At 38.7% G+C, this 18,395-nt stretch overlaps 1 protein-coding gene across 7 annotated transcripts in view; it reads left to right on the top strand.

Annotated features, from left to right (window-relative positions):
* Nucleotides 1–18,395, top strand: part of CC2D2A (coiled-coil and C2 domain containing 2A) — a 226,121-nt gene that overhangs the window by 184,097 nt on the left and 23,629 nt on the right. For 6 of the 7 annotated variants that reach the window (XM_039343481.1, XM_039343479.1, XM_039343478.1 and 3 more), the window contains 8 exons: nt 3,890–3,991; nt 4,322–4,498; nt 8,196–8,216; nt 9,923–10,126; nt 10,663–10,752; nt 11,107–11,220; nt 11,613–11,747; nt 12,559–12,681. In XM_039343481.1, the coding sequence (XP_039199415.1) occupies nt 3,890–3,991; nt 4,322–4,498; nt 8,196–8,216; nt 9,923–10,126; nt 10,663–10,752; nt 11,107–11,220; nt 11,613–11,747; nt 12,559–12,681 (966 nt within the window). The remainder of the gene's footprint in view (nt 1–3,889; nt 3,992–4,321; nt 4,499–8,195; nt 8,217–9,922; nt 10,127–10,662; nt 10,753–11,106; nt 11,221–11,612; nt 11,748–12,558; nt 12,682–18,395) is intronic. The other variant, XM_039343477.1, reaches the window with a different exon arrangement.

Raw genomic sequence — 18,395 nt, 5'->3', positions numbered from 1 at the left:
GCTGAAAGCACATCTGAGTTCAAAGAAGACAAAGAATGGAGTTTTCCTTTGGGGTCTTTATACCTGGAATTCTCTAGTTGTGGCAACAGTTTGGCTGTAAATTACAGAGGCTGGATTAAACACTAGGGATTCACCAGTAATGAACAATGTGGCTGTTTTTTTAAATGCTGTGGAAGTTATTAGCAATTTGTTTTAAGTATATTGCCACAGTCCTGTATATATGGTAGAGCCATATCAATTAGTGATTTTACTATACAGCGTATTATCCCCAATGTTTCTCGTAGATTGTCTAATCTGTATATAATGTTTGCTTGCTCTAAATCTGGGATTGTACCAAATGAATCAATTTTTCTCCCAGCGAGACCTCAGCAAGCTTCCTTATGGTTTGTTGATTAGTGCTCTTCTTTCTTAAGGACATTGCAGGCAAAACATTTCCAGAGTTATCTAGCTTCGAAGTACTACACTCAGGTTTTAAAGTGAAAGTTTCCTTTTGGGAAAAACAATCCAGAAGTGGAATAGCTTTCTCTGAGCAGAAGACACATACTGGGAAAATTGAGAAGGAGCTCAGAAAATGCTTCATTTTAAGAAGCATACAAGGGACTGTAGATGGCTTAAAGGTCAGCAAAATTCACCTGCAACCCTCTTTCTAGCTGGCCTTTCTAGCTGTCCTATCAAAGGACATTCACAGTGAAGCAGCTGATTCTAAGATCAAATAATTGCCTTTTTAAAGTTCTATCACCGTCTGTTAACTCTGTTGTTGGAGATCTGCAGGGTTATCTGGTTGATCTGTAATAATTAGGTTTTTCTCATCACTGCCCTTTTCATGCCCGAAAATTAGATTCACTATAATTGTTCCTTTCTCTTCTAGTAGACTCAGGAGTGAGGTCAGCTCTCAATTCCTTGTTAGTATCATTAAGTTTATTGGTGTAAGCAACAGATTTCTTTATCGCTTCTACTATGTTAAGGTGGTTTTCAGTATACTTTACAAAGGACTCCCTTAATGAGTCAAGTTTTTTTTTTGATTGAGATTAAAAGATCAAAAATTGAGCTCACTGTTGCGCTGTAGGCAGACATTGTTTAGATATAAAGCCCATTACATTTTCCCTTGTTAGGTTCATATCATCCCTGCCTGCATAAGCAAACAGTGAACAAACAGTGGGAGTCAGGGGAGAATGGCATCCTCTGTCAAGGAGGGAGACAGTTCTAAAAGCTGTTGACTTCCTCCTTCCACCTGCAGATCCCTCTCCAAAAGTTATGAATTCTATATCTATCTGGTGGAGGAGCAAAATCTGGTGGAGGAGTAGAGGCAAAGTTACTCACTGAAGTTGTCTGCTTATTCGTTGTGTAGTCTTTTCCATTGCTTCAGGGCTTGGTTAAAATCTGTGTTGCAGACTGTCTCTTCTTTCTTTTCCCTATTCTTTAAATTATAACTGGAGTAGAAAGCTGGAGTAAAAAGCTCACCTCTTAAGTGGTGCAATTTAAAAATTCGAAGTAGAAAAATTATTAAAAGAGAGTAAAAATAGAGAGTAAAAAAGAAGAACCAAGCTTGAAGTTGCTGCTCACCGTTGCCGTCTTGGAGTTTTTTATATGTATTAACTAGATTGGATTATCTTTGAATGCCATTCTGCTATTATGTGTTATATTATTATTATTTGTTGATTTTAATTGTATTTTGGTTACCCAGAGTCACAACTGAGAGATGGACAGCTTTGTAACTTGGCAAATTAAATAAATACATAAAATTCTAGAGAATTCTAGGAGAAGGAATAGGAAGTGCAGCATGTTCTTTTTGCAAATGTTAATCAGGGTTTTTGGGACTTTTTCTTTTTTTTTTAAATTAAATTTTTTTAAAGTTTTACAATAAAAAACCCTTCCCCAATCCCTCCCAACCCACCCCAAAACCCTCCCCTGTTCTTCCCAGAGCTGAATACAGGCTTAACTAGATCTTAAAAGAAAAAAAGTTTTAAACCCAAATAAACCTTAAGCAAATATAATTACACTCAATAAACAAATTGTAAAATACTTTAACTCCATTATATATAAAGAACAAAAAGAGGAAAAACAAAAGAGAAAATAAAAAAATAAAATAAAAAAAGAATTAAAAAATTAAAGAATAATAACAATTACACTTCTAAATAATATCTTAAACTTATATAAATTATTCAAAAGCTAGATAATATTTTCTTATATCATACTTATATTGTATAAAATTTATCCATCTTTTCTACACTGAAAGATACTTCTCTTGCGATTGATCTTTCAAGAAAGCCGAAATTTTTGCCATTTCCGCTAAGTAGGAAACTTTAAAAAACCATTGTTGCAAAGTAGGCAAAAATTCCTTCTTCCAATATTGCTCTATTAACAACCTAGCCGCACATTCATTTTAATCGCTACTATTCTCCCCAAAAGGGACAATTGCAGCTTTTTCCAATTATCCAAATCCTTTTGTATTCTAACCCACAGCGTTTCATAATTATTTTTATACAATTTTGAATTGGAAGCAGATAAAATAACACCCAAATATTTTACCTTATTAACAACCTCAAAGCCTGTCAATCTAATCAATGTCTCCTTATCCAAATTGGTCATGTTCTTAGGCAATATTTTAGTCTTATTGTTATTAATTTTAAAACCTGAAACTTGTCCATATTGATTTATCAATTGTAACAACTCCATTACAGAATAAGTTGGTTGAGATAATGTAACAACTAGATCATCTGCAAAAGCCCTTAATTTATATTCTTTTTTGTTAATTTCTATTCCTTTTATCGTCGATGATTCCCAAATTTTAATCAATAAAATTTCCAAAGTTAACACAAACAGCAATGGAGACAATGGACAACCCTGTCTAGTCCCCTTTTCAATTGGGAATACCTCTGATAAACTTCCATTAGCTATAAGTTGTGCCGTTTGTTTTTGATAAATAGCTCGAAGGGCCTGTAAAATTTTATCTCCAAAATTCATTTCCTCAACCACTTAGCATAAATTGCCAATTTAATTGATCAAAAGCTTTTTCAGCATCTAAAAATATCAATCCTGCAGAATTTAATAGAATTCTATTAAATTAATAATTTGTCTGACATTATTTTTCATATACCTTCCAGTTATAAAACCAGTTTGGTCCATATGTATTAATTGGTTCAACACAACCATAAATCTATTAGCTAAAATTTTCGAAAAAAATCTTATAATCTACATTCAAGAGAGATATAGGTCTATAATTCTTTGGTAACGTAAGATCTTGATCTTGTTTTGGAATCAAAGATATAAAAGCTCTACCCCAAGAAAAGGGAGTCTCTAAACCCTGTAATATATTATTAAAAAGTTCTCTTAGAGGTTCTATCAACTCATCTATCAAAGTCTTATAATAAATTGATGTCAGTCCATCAGTACCAGGTGCCTTACCTAACTTTAATTCTTTAATTGCTGTCACAATTTCCTCCGTGGTAATTAATCTATTGATTTCTTGTTTCTGATCTTCTGTTAGTTTAGGAAAATGACCATCTTGTAAATATTTATCTATATCTAAAGCCTGTACTTTCCTACCCATATATAATTTTTTATAATAATCTAAAAAAGATTTCTTAATCAAGTCCTTCTGAAATACCAATTTACCTTTATAATTTATTTTGTCTATAATTCTCAACTTCTGTTTCTTTCGCAATTGATAGGCCAGCCATCTCCCTGGCTTATTAGCATTACAAAATGTGTTATGTTTCATGTACAGTAAGTTAGTTGCAGTCTGATCTGCCATTAACATATTAAATTGCGATTTAAGCAATTTTATAGATTCCTTAATCTTCTCATCTGTAGGATTCAAAATTAAAACTTTTTCTTTTAATTTAATCTCATCTTCCAACTCCTTACGTTTCTGCACCTGTTTTCTTAGGATGATCGCGAAAGAGAAAATGGTGGGGTCCATACCTGTATGGAAAAGCGCTGGCTTGGATTGGTTCGGATACCATTTACAACAGTATATTTTCAAGGAAGAGTAAGTGCTGAAGAAAACATTTTTACATACAAACATCCATGTAAATAACTTATTGCAGCATCCTTGACTATTAATGCTTAAGGAGCGCTGGTGGTGCAGTAGTTAAAGTGTAGTATTGCAAACTAACTCTTCCCAGTTCAATCCTGATGGGCTTGAGGTTAATTTAGTCTTCCATCCATCCGAAGTCAGTAAAATGAGGACCCAGATTTTGGGGACAATATGCTGAAACTGTAGACCTCCCAGAGAGTGTTATAAAGCACTACGGGGCAGTATATAAGTCTAACTGCTATTGTTATTTTTACTCAAGACTGTTCGTTTCTCTTCATCTAGATTGATGGCACATTTAAGATTGATACTCCTCCCATTCTTCTTGGCTATAGCAAAGGGAAAAATATGGAAATTGACAGAAAATATGATTCCATACATCATCTGAGTGATGGTTCCTACATTTCTTTGTACATTACAATTGAACCTCAACTCATTCCTGGAGAATCAGTTCAAGAAAGGGTAAACCTGGACAAGTTTTATTTCTGGGCGTATTTTGGACATCTAGAAGGGGTTTGCCTGCCATTTTCATAAAATCCACAACTAGCAAATAAATGGGACTCCAGTTGAACAGATGTGCACCTATAAATATCTTGGAGTGCAATTTATCCTGGCATGTACAACATACCTCTACAATTATTGTAAGATTTTATCATTCAAAATGAGCCATAATGTTCCTGCAGCCTACAAAGTCTTCCAAGCTAAGGTAGTCCCACAACTTCTTTATTGTTCCCAAATTCGCTCCCTACAAAACTCAATATTATCAAAACCAAACAAAATAAGTTTATTAGAGCCATGTTGATAGTTCCAAATAGTATCAAAAATGCCATTTTACAAATAGAAACATAGTTTAGATGGATGCCAGAGCATGGTTTCGTCTCACCTTCTGACTAAAGTTAATTCTATTTCTTGTAGGTTTGATCCCATCACTATTTAGAGATCACTTTAAATCATCGTAGCTTAAAAAAACCCTAGATAAAATTGAGTTGCTTGCCTGGTCTATAGAAGGCCTGTGCACATTAGGCTTTGATAATGCTAGAACTGCCCTTAAACAACAAATCTAGGATTTAGATTTCCAAACAAGCCTACGTAATATGTCACACCCCAGTATTTATCATTTGCTTCTAAAAGGATCCTTTCTAACCACATACTTATCCATTCCAATTTTAAAATTTTGTAACGCCTTCACATTAATCAGGTTGGATAATATTCCACAGCAGTCCTTGGATGTTTTAAGGCAGAGGTTTCCAACCTTTCCGGGCTCGCGGACTGGAGGGAAGGAGAGCAACTTCAAAATTGGTGCACACATGCATGCGCATGGGGCCATGCACACTGGCACAGTACTAGTGGGCGCATTTGGCATGCAACATGCGCTGGTGCCATGTGCATGCATGAATGGCCGCGCACCCCCACGGTGGCTAGTGGCACCATTCGCACATGCCCAAACAGGTTTCACAATCCACCCAGGGTAGCAGCACATGAAAATGGGCCGTGGATACCCGCTCCGCACTAGCAGCCCTGTTCACGCGCATGCGCAAATGGGGCCGCGGGCATTAGCGCGAATGGGGAATGCACGCCCATGCATGTGCGCACCAGCCAACCATTTCTGCGGCCCACTGGCCAAGAGGCCGCGGCCCATAGGTTGGGGATCCCTGTCTTAAGGTAATCTTAAAATGCACCTTCGGTTATTTCCAAGTGGTCATGGTCCAATAGAAACTCTAGACTAGATGCTGTTATACTCTTCTCTATATAAGGACTCTAGGCAGACCTTTATATATCCTGTCATGAAGAAATTTCTCAGTCCCCAACCTTTTCACCTTGGTGGCCTGGCGCAGGGTGTGTGTATATGTGAGTGCCTCACATTGGTGCAAGTGGTGGGCGCACATGCACTCCACTCTTGCAAATGGAGCTTTACACGTGACTGGAGTGTAAAGTGGAGTGGAGCATGAAGCTCCACTCACGTGAGCGGAGGATGCTTCTGCTCGTGCACGTTCCATTCATGCAAATGGAACTTCGCATGTGAGTACTCTCCATGCGTGAGCACAAATGCCCTCCACTCAAACGCCTGCCACTAGCATAAGTGGACCTTCATGCGCAAGTGCCCTCCATTCACATGCAAAGCTCCGTTCACACGAGTGGAGGGCACATGCATCTACCACTCGCACCAGTGGAGCTGTGTATGTGCCCCTGCCACACACACACACACACACACACACACACACGCCAGGTCTGGCTACCAAGGTGGAAAGGTTGGGGACCGCTGCTCTACCTGGACCTTGAACTTATGAAAATATTGCTTCACTCTCCCAAATGTCCAACTTTATCCTCATCTTTCCAGCTGCATCTTCAGTTATTTCTAAGTGATGATGGTTCAATAGAAACTCTAGGTCATATGCTGTTATACTGTTCTCTATATAAAGCTCCTAGGCAAACCCTTACATATCTTGTCATGAAGAAATTTCCAGGTAGAGTAGCGGTCCCCAATCTTTCCACCTTGGTGGCCAGGCCTGGCACGTGTGTGTGTGTGTGAGTGGCAGGGGCACATACACAGCTCCATTGATGCGAGCGGTGGATGTGTGTGCCCTCCACTCGTGTGAATGGAGCTTTGCATGCGAATGGAGGGCACTTGCGCATGAAGGTCCACTTATGCTAGTGGCAGGCGTTTGAGTGGATGGCATTTGTGCTCACGCACAGAGAGTACTCATATGCGAAGTTCCATTTGCGTGAATGGAGCGTGCACGAGCAGAAGCATCCTCTGCTCGCATGAGTGGAGCTTCATGCTTCACTCCACTTTACACTCCAGTCACGTGTAAAGCTCCATTTGAATGAGTGGAGGGCACGTGCACCCACCACTTGCACCAATGTGAGGCACACACCCTGTGCCAGGCCACCAAGGTGGAAAAGTTGGGGACCGCTGCTCTACCTGGAAATTTCTTCGTGACAAGATATGTAAGGGTCTACCTAGGACCCTTATATTGAGAACAGTATAATAGCATATGACCTAGAGCCGTGGTGGCGAACCTATGGCACACGTGCCACAGGTGGCATGCAGAGCCCTTTATGTGGGCACACTCGCCATCACCCCAGTCCTAGGCCTTCAGCTGGGTTTTATAAAACCTTTTTGCTTTAGGCCTCCACCGCCGTGTGCAAAAAAAAGAAGGTTCAATCAATCAATTTCAACTTCTCGCGGAAAAAAAAGATTTTGCAAAGTTGGAATTGTTTGATTGAACTTTTTAGTCCTATACAGTCTGCCATTACCATCAAAGCCATGCCCACCCAATGGGCCACACCTACTCAATGGGCCATGCCCACCCAATGGGCCATGCCCACCTGGCACCCGATGATACATAAGTGGATTTTGGATTGCAGTTTGGGCACTCAGTCTCTAAAAGGTTCGCCATCACTGATCTAGAGTTTCTATTGAACCATCATCACTTAGAAATAACTGAAGATGCAGCTGGAAAGATGAGGATAAAGTTGGACATTTGGGAGAGTGAAGCAATATTTTCATAAGTTCAAGGTCCACACTGCTGACAGAGGGAGTACAAGGCCTGTTTTGGGATGGGCATTCAATATATTTCTCCAGAGAACAAAGTTTCTCCCTTCTTGTCATATCTTCATAAATTTAGGAAAAAACAAGCCAAAGTAACAGTTTTGAATTGCATATCTATATTTCTATATCTATGTACCTATATTTATTTCTATAACATTCGCAATTGGAAACAAAAGTACCTGTTGGAATTCTTGTGCTATTAACTTTAACCCTCTTCCTTAACCCATTTTTTTAATCAGAAAATACATGTTCAGGTCCAATTACTGTTGTAGACTTCTGTTGATGGTTTGATTTCAGAATTTTGAAGGATTTCTTTGAAACAAAGATTACATAACTACTTTTGAGAGTGAGTTCGGTCATCTAGTTTCAGTAGACATGGACAGATTTTCCTTTCCATGATGACGTCTTGCTAGAAAGCTCACTGCTTTTCCTAATAATCACAGTTCCTTCCTACTTTTCTAAAAACAATAATTAAATAGTTAAACATTGCCCTTGTTATTTTAGCAGCTTATTTTTTATATTGTTTCACATGATTCTGTACTGTTGCATTTCATTGTTCATATCTTTTTTCCCCCATTTTTTGCTGGCCTTCCTGAATCTGTGTAGGTGAATGAAATGTTGAAGAAGGTAAATGATGTTTAAATGTATTTTTTTGAAAAAAAAAAAAATACAGGGCTTGGTTAGAACTATTTATGTTTGCCATGCATTTGTTTCCTTGTATATTTAAAAATATTGTTTATATAGAACAAAATAAGTGTCGGGTTGTTTTGACATTAGTAATGTAGTCCATCTGTTAGAAGTAAAGTCTTCATCCTGGTTCATCCAAGCCGGGAATAAATAAGCAAACACGGCGACTGCTTTGGGAAGAAGGTTACAGTTTATTGCAGAAAGATGATTCTTCAGGAAAGTGCAGAGAAGAGAGAAGGGCTGAGCACATGGGGCAGTAGGCTTTTATACCCCCTCTAGCCTTGTTTGGAATAGTTTCCTGTTCCTGTGGCATGAACCTTGAGGCTGTTTCTAAGTGTTTGTCTAGGCCAGTGGTTCTCAACCTTTCTAATGCCATAATACAGTTCCCCATGTTGTGGTGACCCCCAACCGCTTATACATCACCGGGTGCCAGGGGCGTGGCCAAAGAAAAGGGGGGAAAAATGGCGGACAGTCTTGTTTGGCGACCCCCCGTGAAATGGTCGTTCGACCCCAAATGGGGTCCCGACCCACAGGTTGAGAACCGCTGGTCTAGGCCTTGATATCCCTGTGGTTTAATTCTATTATCATATCCTGCTTCCCAGGTGATGGGGCTGACTCCTAGAGTTTGAGTGGGGTATGCAGATCTTCTCTTTTGTTTTCTTGATTGCTCTGCCTCCAACTTTCTGATGGTTTTACATCTGCATTTGTATGGGCCTAGCTCTTGCTTGGGGCAGAGAGATAGATTTGGGGCCAGGTTTGGTTTTTAAAAGTCCTTTTGAGGAAAAATATATTTTTCTGCTTTTTTAATATTTCCTTCTCTGGGCTAACTTCCCTCACATCATACGTGTTACAAGATGTAGGAATCATCGAAAAACTCCCAAGACACACTGTGCTACTAAGGTGGTATGTTTGGTGCTGAGACAGAGTAGGGAATTAGGATTATTTAATATACTATACAGATAAAATATACTATACAGATAAAATATACTGATAGTTCCACAGTCTTTACTATTACTGTTACACTATTGCTGTGACAACTATTATTATATTACTGCACTATTTTCAGAACTTACAGAGAAGAGGAAAAGGGAAGAGGAAAATGAATCAAAAAGAGAAATAGGAAATTGAAGAGATACAAACAAGTGAAAGAGTGAAATAAGAGAGAAATATATTGTGAACTAGATATATAGAAGTCAAACTTGTATGTTTATTTGGCATTGAATTATAGTTAGAAATGTGTGTTTCAGTGCCCCATGTTTTATTAACTTGATAAAAATGTCTCAATTAAGACAAGCTTCCTGGCATTTGCACAGGACTGTTGTACAATTCCAGAAAAAGATGCAGTTAAGAATCATGGACAGGTACTAACTCTGCCTGCTAGTGAGATCCTTTTTGGAATAAAATTAAAATCACACAAAACACTATGAAAGAGCGATTGAATCAGATTTAAAATATTGGCTGAAGTTTCATTGAATCAAAGTATTCCTTTGAATATCCTGTGCCCCTCTTCCATCCATAACAAGAATCATTTTTATCCAAAGCATTAATCATGAAAGGAGTGGTCTGTGGCTATGATCATATTAGATATTTAGGTCTGATGCATTAGTTGCAACATTTTAAAAAAAACTGGATTTTTTTTCTTCAAGCTTGACACTCAAGAAGATGAGAAGCTTCTTCAAGCAGCTGAAAGATACAAAGCTGAATGTGCCCTGAAATTTCCAGATCGACAATGCCTGACCACTGTAATTGACATCAGTGGAAAAACACTCTTTGTTACGAGATTCATCAGAGCCCTCAACCCCCCAGAAGAGCTCCTACGAGTTCATCCAGACAATCCACAACAAACCTCTGTGTGTATTTTTATTCTCTGGGAAACTTACATCTGTAATATGCAAAGCAAGATTTAATTCTTTGCTTCAATAAAGGAGAATATTTGTAGCTCAGGGTTGAAAAGAGGAGTCTTTTGTGCTTTCTAAGCTTGGTCATTTCTTGCAAACATTTCATTACTTAACTAGGCAATATCATCAGTGCTAGTGTTACCTAGTTTGAGTAATGAAACATCTACAAGAAAACAACCAAGCTTAGAGAGCACCAAGGACCCCTCAGTTCTTTGTTTTCCTAACATTAAATCTCAATGGGCCTACTTCATGGCATCCTGAGAAGTGAACCAGTCAGCCCAAGAACACCGACCTGACTTGGTGCAGCCAAACTGAATTATTTTGGACCAATCTCGAAGAAAGCCTGATCTAGCCTGCAACAAGCCCAGGAGAAACCAAGAGAGATCCACAATTTCTGAAGAGAGAATATAGTCTTGTTTTTAAAATAACAATAGCAGCTTCAGCTTCAGGCTAATAAGAGGATTTTGCTTTTGCTTTTTTGTTCATAGGAATTACTTGCCCGATACGTAGCCCTGATTCCATTCTTACCCGATACAGTATCATTTGTTGGAATTTGTGATCTATGGAGTACCTCTGATGTAAGTTAAAAGTTTCAAATGTCTAGAACTATGTATCATCAAAGGAAATTCTTTTGTAATTATTTATGCCAAAACAATGGAGTGTGTATGTGTGTGTGGAATAATTAAAAGTTGCTCTGGGTTGTGATATTTGTTGGCATTAATGTTGGATTACATACACCACCTTTGGGGAGAGTGGAAAAACTGAATTGCTGCATAATATGACCTTTTAGGATCCCTGAAGGCTGAAGTAGTAGCAGTTTATAGCTGCCCTTTCATAATTCTATCTCCTTAGGTGGAATTTAAATTAAGCCAAAATATTCAGTGATACAAAATAGTCCTTAACAGCATCATTTGTTTGCTCACACTTGTTAGCAGTTCCTTGATCTTTTGGCTGGAGATGAAGAAGAACATGCTGTGCTGTTGTGTAATTATTTTCTTGCTCTTGGCAAAAAGGCCTGGCTTCTAATTGGAAATGCTGTTCCGGAGGTAAGGCATTTGTGCTTTGCATTTCAATAAAACTTCCTTGCTTGAGAAAACATGCTACCTCGTCAGTCATGGTCCATATTGATTTTAGAAACAAAGAAAAATCCTGGTTCTGAAGTTATCCCATGTACAGTGATCAGGTTGTCCCAGAGTTTCCAAAAGAAAATTTTCCTTCTATGCTGCTGAACTGGATTACTGGATTTCTGTTATGTTCTTCCATTGGCTTATTAGAGTGGTTTAGTTTCCACTGAAATGACTGGACTTTTCACCTGAAAGTCTGTCTTCTCTTCTCCAGTTTAGCTAATTCAGAATTTGTGTCTTAAGCACTGATAGGCAAATAGTAGAAGAGGAAAGGTAAAATTGAAAATTGTAAATAACTTTATTTTTCCCACCAGGGACCAACAGCTTATGTGTTAACTTGGGAACAAAACCAATATGTGATTTGGAATCCAAGCCGTGGACACTTTTATGGACAATATGATGCTTTCTGTCCATTGAAAAGGGTCAGCTGTTTGATTTCTGCAGACAATGTAAGTGAATCATCCTCTAGCTGCCCTGCTAGCACAGCTTAGCAGTTCCTGTCAGCTACATAGGCTTAATAACAGATGGTTTGCCTACACATAGGTTTCTTTTTAACCTCCACCAAGAGATGTGCTCTGTAGCTGAGGACACATGAAATTTAATCCACATGTAAAAGATGTTCTCTGGAATTGCTTCGCTGATGTTGCCAAGCAGGTTCTTGACAAATATCTTGTGCATCCAGTGCATGCTGAGCTTGTCAGCCTGGCTCCAGCTGACATAAGATTTATTTATAGTCATATGAAAGAGTAGGTGCCTTCTTTCTCCACCCCAGAAGGCTGGTGACAATTATTTTCCAAGTGAACCAATTCAAAGCTGAAACAAGGGCTGTGGTTGCTTTCTGTTCAAGAGCCAGAATCAAGCAAATGGTATCATGACTTGTGCAAATCAACAGGCAGAAGCAAATTTCATTTTTTTTCATCATTTTCTGGAGATATGATGTACTCTACCAGACCCTTTTATGGTGGCAATGCAGTGTGTGGTAATATGTTTAGGCTTGGATCCGGAGAGCTTCCAAATGTCTCTGTTGATTTCAGTTGAGTTTTTCCCCCTTATTGGCCACATCCTGCCACTTGTGTCAGAGGTTCAAATTAAAGTCAGAAAGAGCAAGATAATGTTTAAACAGATCCTCCATATCACCCCTATCTGGGTGAAGGTAAAAGAAGCCTCCATGGCTTTGTGGATTCACTTCAAACCAATTAGTTCTGAATTACAACTTCATAACAGAGATAATACTTAAAGAAGTTTTTTTTTCCCTCTTAGGTTTGGTTTAATATTCAACAGTATGATTCCCCACTAAGAATAAACTTTGATGTCAACAAACCCAAATTTTGGAAACCTTTCTTTTCTAGAAGTTTACCATTCCCTGGTCTCTCCAGTGTTCAGGTAAAGGAACTTTTATTCTGAAGTTATTAGAACTATTGAGAGAGGTACTGTAAGGACCCACCCCACTTTGCATCTTAAGAAGACAGAACGCTTGGAATAATTCTTCCAACAGGAATCCTTTATTAAGAGAAAATGGTTGCAGGCGTTCTATACAGGACTTGGGGTCCAAGCTCTCCCATTCAAGGTTTTAAGGGGTTTCCCAGTAGCCCCACCCAATCCCCCCCTACTTCCAGCAACAGTCTCAGGCATTACATTCCCACCCCCTTTTTCCTTACTGCCGGCTGGATGGAGACTTCAGAGAAAACTACATGAAAGGTAATAGCCCCCTTTGTTATGATTAGGCCTTTTTGGTGCTATCCACATTCAATCCCTTTGAAGTTGTACCGAAGGAAGTGAGGGCCATAAAGCCCCTTTGTTCACCCCCTTCCCTTCATTGTATGACAGAATCCAGAGAAGGCAGAAATGGGGTTTTCTATAATTGATAACTAGAGATGAAATATAATTGGATTCTGACAGGTACTCTGCCATTTTCTTGGGAGTTCAGATTAAGGTAATTTATTAGGAGAATAGTGTTTAATTTTATCCCCTTAATAGCAATCCTACAAGATGGGTTGGGATGAGAGCTCCTTCAACCCTGCACAGTCCTGTCTCTCCATATTACAGCATGGACATAACGATTTCTATTGTACAGGTAGTCCTTGTTTTGTTTTTTAATTTTTATTAAGTACAAAGGAAAAAAAGGATTAAAAACATTGAGCATGGTAAATCATCTTTGACTGACATCTTAGTCCATATTGTACATTAATTACATATAATATACCTATATACAACTACACATTTCTAGTCTCTATCTCAGTTTATCTCTTTACTGTGACCTCCATTTTTTCTCTCCATCTATAAAATTTATTCCATATTCGATAAAATTCTATTTCTTCCTGATTTTTTAATCTTTTAGTTATCCTATCTAGTTCTGCTCAGTACATAATTTTCTTTATTAGTGCTTCCCCACTCGGTACTTCCATTGCTTTCCACTTTTGAGCAAATAGTATCCTTGCTGCTGTGACCACATGGATAATTAAATATGTGTCCTCTTTATTTACATTTTTCTGTAGTATTCTTAATAGTAATGTCTCCGGTTTGTACTGAATGTTTTGCTAGTCATTTCTATTGCCTAATCCCAGACCATACGCCAGTACACCTGTACTTCTCTACATGTCTACCATACATGAAAAAAGGTACCCTTTTCTTTTTTACATTTCCAACACATAGATGAATATCCGTTATACATTTTGGCTAATCTGGCTGGAGGGAGATGCCATCTGTAAACCATCTTATACAGGTGTTCTTTATATGATGTCGCCACTGTGATTTTGTTATTTCGCTCCCATACTTGCTGCCATTGATCCATATTTATATTATATCCTAGATCTATTGCCCATGTCACCATTGTTTCTTCAACCTGCTCCTCATATAGCTTATGTTCCAACAGGTGTTTATAAATATTCTTTATTTGTTTTTTCTCCGGGCCCAGCAGTATTTTATCTAACCCCGTATCTTGTCTGTTAATTCCCCATTCTTGCTTATCCTTCATGTACCTTGCTTGTATCTGGAGATAAGACCACCACTCCATGTCTATTCCTTGTAGTTTTAACTCTTGTTTTTGTTTTAAATAACCTTCTTCTGTCAAGATGTCTTTATATATAATAGCTTTGTCTATCCTGTACAAATTGGGGTATGTGACTGCCTCCAATGGCGATAGCCAAGCCGGGATCTTTGTGTAATATTGATGTTTAACTATATTCCAGCTTTTTATTAATTCTTGCCGAACCTTATGTCTTAAAAAATATTGGTGAAAAAATATTGGTGATTTCTGCTTTGCCTCATCCATATGTGAGCATGCCAGCCCTGCTGGAGGTCATAACCCTCTAAATGTAAACATCTTTTATTTTCTAAGGTTATCCAGTCTCTAATCCATGTTAGGGCCGCTGCTTGGTAATATAGCTCCCAATCTGGGAAACCTAAACCTCCTCTCTCTTTGGCATCATGTAGTGCCTTTAATTTTATTTTTGCCTTCTTACCAGACCACACAAATTCTAAGGTTAATTTATTCAGCTCCTTGAAAAATTTCTTGTCTAATTGAATTGGAATATTCTGAAACAGGAATATCATTTTAGGTAAGATGTTCATTTTCACTGCGGCAATTCTCCCAAGTAATGAGAGATGTAAATTTTTCCAGCTAAGTCGTCTGCATAAGCTTGAAGTTTGTATGTTTCTTTCTTGATCTTAAGTCCTTTAATCTGCTCTTCTTGTCTTACTACTCTAGCAAGAATTTCTAATGTATATATGAATAACAATGGCAAGAGAGGACATCCTTGTCTTGTGCCTTTCTGTATGTTGAATTTATCAGTGGCCTCTCCATTTATTATGATCTGGGCCTTTTGTTCAGAATATATTGCGGTTATCACGTTTAAAAAATTTTCCCCCACATCCATTGATTTTAGTTGTTGGATCATAAATTGCCAATTAACATTGTCAAAAGCCTTCTGTGCATCAAGAAACAGAAGTGCCACTTGACGATCGCTATGTGATTCATAAAATTCAAGGATGTCTAAAATTGTTCTTATATTCCGCTTAGTCTGCCTGTTTGGTAAAAACCCATTTTGATCAGAATGTATGAAATCAACAAGGTATTTTTTGAATCTCTCCGCCATTATTGAGGCAAAAATTTTATAATCAGAATTCAATAATGATACAGGTCTATAATTTTGTATCCGTGTTTTTTCCGCTTCTTCTTTTGGAATCAATATTATATTTGCCTCCGACCAGGACTTAGGTATTTTAGCATCGGTTAATACTGCGTTGAAAACTTCTAGTAGGTATTGATTGAGTGCACTTTGTTGTTTTTTATATAGTTCCGCAGGTATTCCATCTGGTAGTCCTTGTTTACTGACTGGTTGTTCAGTGACTGTTCTAAAATGCAGCTAATCCTAAGGTTGTGGCCTTTGCAGCATCTTCACTATCATATGATCAGCATTTGGCCATTTGGCAACCAGTGTGCATTTATGTTGGTTGAAGTATCCTGTCATCACCATTTGTGACCTTCCCTGACAACTTTCCACAAGCAAAGTCAGTAGCAAAGCTAGCAGGAGGTTGCAGATCACAATCACATGACATTCCATTTAATGGCTATGGGTGATTTGCTCAATGACTGTACTGGAATTGATAAGCTAGGCATCAAATGACATTCCACTTTATGATCATGTCACTTAGCAACAGAGTTTCTGGTCCCAATTGTGGTCCATAAACAAGGTCTACCTATATCTGAAATTGCTGAAAGGGGATAATATAAATAAATGATTTTAGTAGTTTAGTAAATAGCATTTGCTTTGCTGATTATTTGCGTTGTTTGTAATGCTATCTGCAGAGTTCTTATTACATCAAGTGGTTTAGTAGTAGTAGTTCTATTAAGCTACTTTAGTACTAGCTATACTAAACTAGGCTCTGCAGTTTTCTTGGCAACATTTTTGGAAGTAGTTAGCCCTTGCCCTTGCCCTTGCTAACTACTTGGTTTTTTAACTACTAGACCAAACTGGTTCTGATTTAACTACTAGACCAAACTGGTTCTGATTCTCTTTAATTCATTTCTGCCCCCACTGACTTCAAGGCAAAAGAAAAAGAGTAATAGAATAACAGAGTTGGAAACGACCTGCTCAACTCCCTGCTCAAGCAGGAGATCCTATACCATTTCACACAAATGACTTTTCAGTCTCTGTTTAAAAGCCTCCAGTGATGGAGCACCCACAACTTCTGAAGGCAAGCCATTCCACTGGTTAATTATTCTCACTGTCAGGAAATTTCTTCTTAATTCTAGGTTGTTTCTCTCCTTGGTTAGTTTCCACTTTTGCTTCTTGTTTTGCCTTCTGGTGCTTTGGAAAATAGGTTGACCCATCTTCTTTGTGGCAGCCCCTCAAATATTGGAACATTCCTTCTTTTCACTAGACTAGATATACCCAATTCCTGCAACCACTCTTCATATTCTGTCCCAGCCTATGCGAGTACTTGTTCAACTGCTTTACTCATGAGGAGGAACCCCTCTTCATGGAACCTGGTAGGACCTGCAAGAAAAAGAAACCCCTTTTATTTTTTACACACCTACTCAGTGTCCAAGACTTCGGAAGCAAGCAACACAATCAACAAAAACATGAAGCTGCAGCGTGAATGGTTGCTTTCTGCAACCAGCACCTCCCACACCTCCCCCTTTTATAGTCCAGCCAGGGTGTGGCTTCTTAATGACTTTTCTTTTGCCTCTGGAGCTGCCCCACTACTTTCTTCTGTCTTGCTCGCCTCTCCTCTCTGTACATCTGCGCATCTGGGATTGGCCCCAGCTGTTCTTCATTGTCACCCAACTCAGGCTCCCAAAACTGCTGTGTCACTGCCCGAGTGGCAGTGGGGCCGGGTTCCTTGTCTGACTCTGAGTCTTGGTGCTCCTCAGAGCCTTTCTCAGACTCCAATGTCACTCCAGGCCCCTCCTCCTCATCTGAGTCCTCAGACTCGGCTGCCGGATGCACCGGCTAGTGAAGAATCACAACACTTCATATGTTTTAGCCTCCAGCCTCTTAATCATCTTTATTGCTCTTTTGACACTCTTTCCAGAGTCTCAACATCTTTTTTATGTTGTAACCAAAACTGGAAGCAGTATCTCAAGCGTGATCTTTCCAAGGCCTTATAAAATGGTATTAACACTTCACATGATCTTGATTCTATCCCTCTGTTAATGCAGCCTAGGATTACATTGACTTTTTGGCAGCTGCAGCACACTGCTGGCTCATATTTAAGATATATTTAATACTAGTTGATTTATGTAAATATGTATCTATGTATTAGATATTATTTAATTTATTAAATATTTATGTAACTATGTATTAAATATTTAAGACATATTTAAGAAAAATCAAGTCCAGGTCTTATCAGGTAATGAAAAGATTCTCATGTCAAATCCTGGCTGAAAAGCCCAATGAAGTAAAACACCGGAGACATAACAATCTCTAATGTAAACTTTAATCATCAGGAATAACATACCAGAAGATAGAAAGAAAGCTAGCTCTGGCAATATGGCGGGAAACAGATAACTAAAACAGTAAAACTTTCTCTCCCTCTCTGACAGTTCAGGTCACATTGACCTATTAATCTTCCAGTAGCTGTTATGAGAAGAAACCTTCAGTTATCCAAACATTCTTTCCACAGCTTTGGCTCTCACACGAATAGGGAACACCTGTGTATTCCAAGCTCACCCCCCCTTCCCCTCGCAACTGTAGACAAGCAAGAAGCAATATGGCAGTCCTAATAAAATAGATCTTTGTAGCTTGACAGCCTGGTCCCCTGAAGAGGAGGGGGAATCTGGAAAACAAAAAGGAATGGAAGTTACTGCTCATTAACCTTTCCCTTGCACTGGTCCCGGCTTCCAGGGGTACTTAGTGTGGAATAGCTTTATCAAACGATCCGCTTTTACGTGATGAGCTTTTACCCATTAGCTTCTGACAACGGATAACACTTCCATTGGATCAAGAACTGTAATGTCCCTCTGAGAGTTCTGGAATTGAGGATTCGTTTGACCTCATAATGCGTTTCCCCCTCCACCATTATTGGGGCTGGGGCTGCCTTCCCTACTGGTCTCATTGTAGATCCCCAATATGGCTTCAGTAAGCTGCAATGGA

This window comes from Crotalus tigris, unplaced genomic scaffold (assembly GCF_016545835.1).
Source record: "Crotalus tigris isolate CLP2741 ecotype Arizona unplaced genomic scaffold, ASM1654583v1 scf7180000017855.1216408, whole genome shotgun sequence".
In the NCBI taxonomy this organism is placed as follows: Eukaryota; Metazoa; Chordata; class Lepidosauria; order Squamata; family Viperidae; genus Crotalus; species Crotalus tigris.
This window is presented reverse-complemented; position numbering and strand designations above follow the sequence as displayed.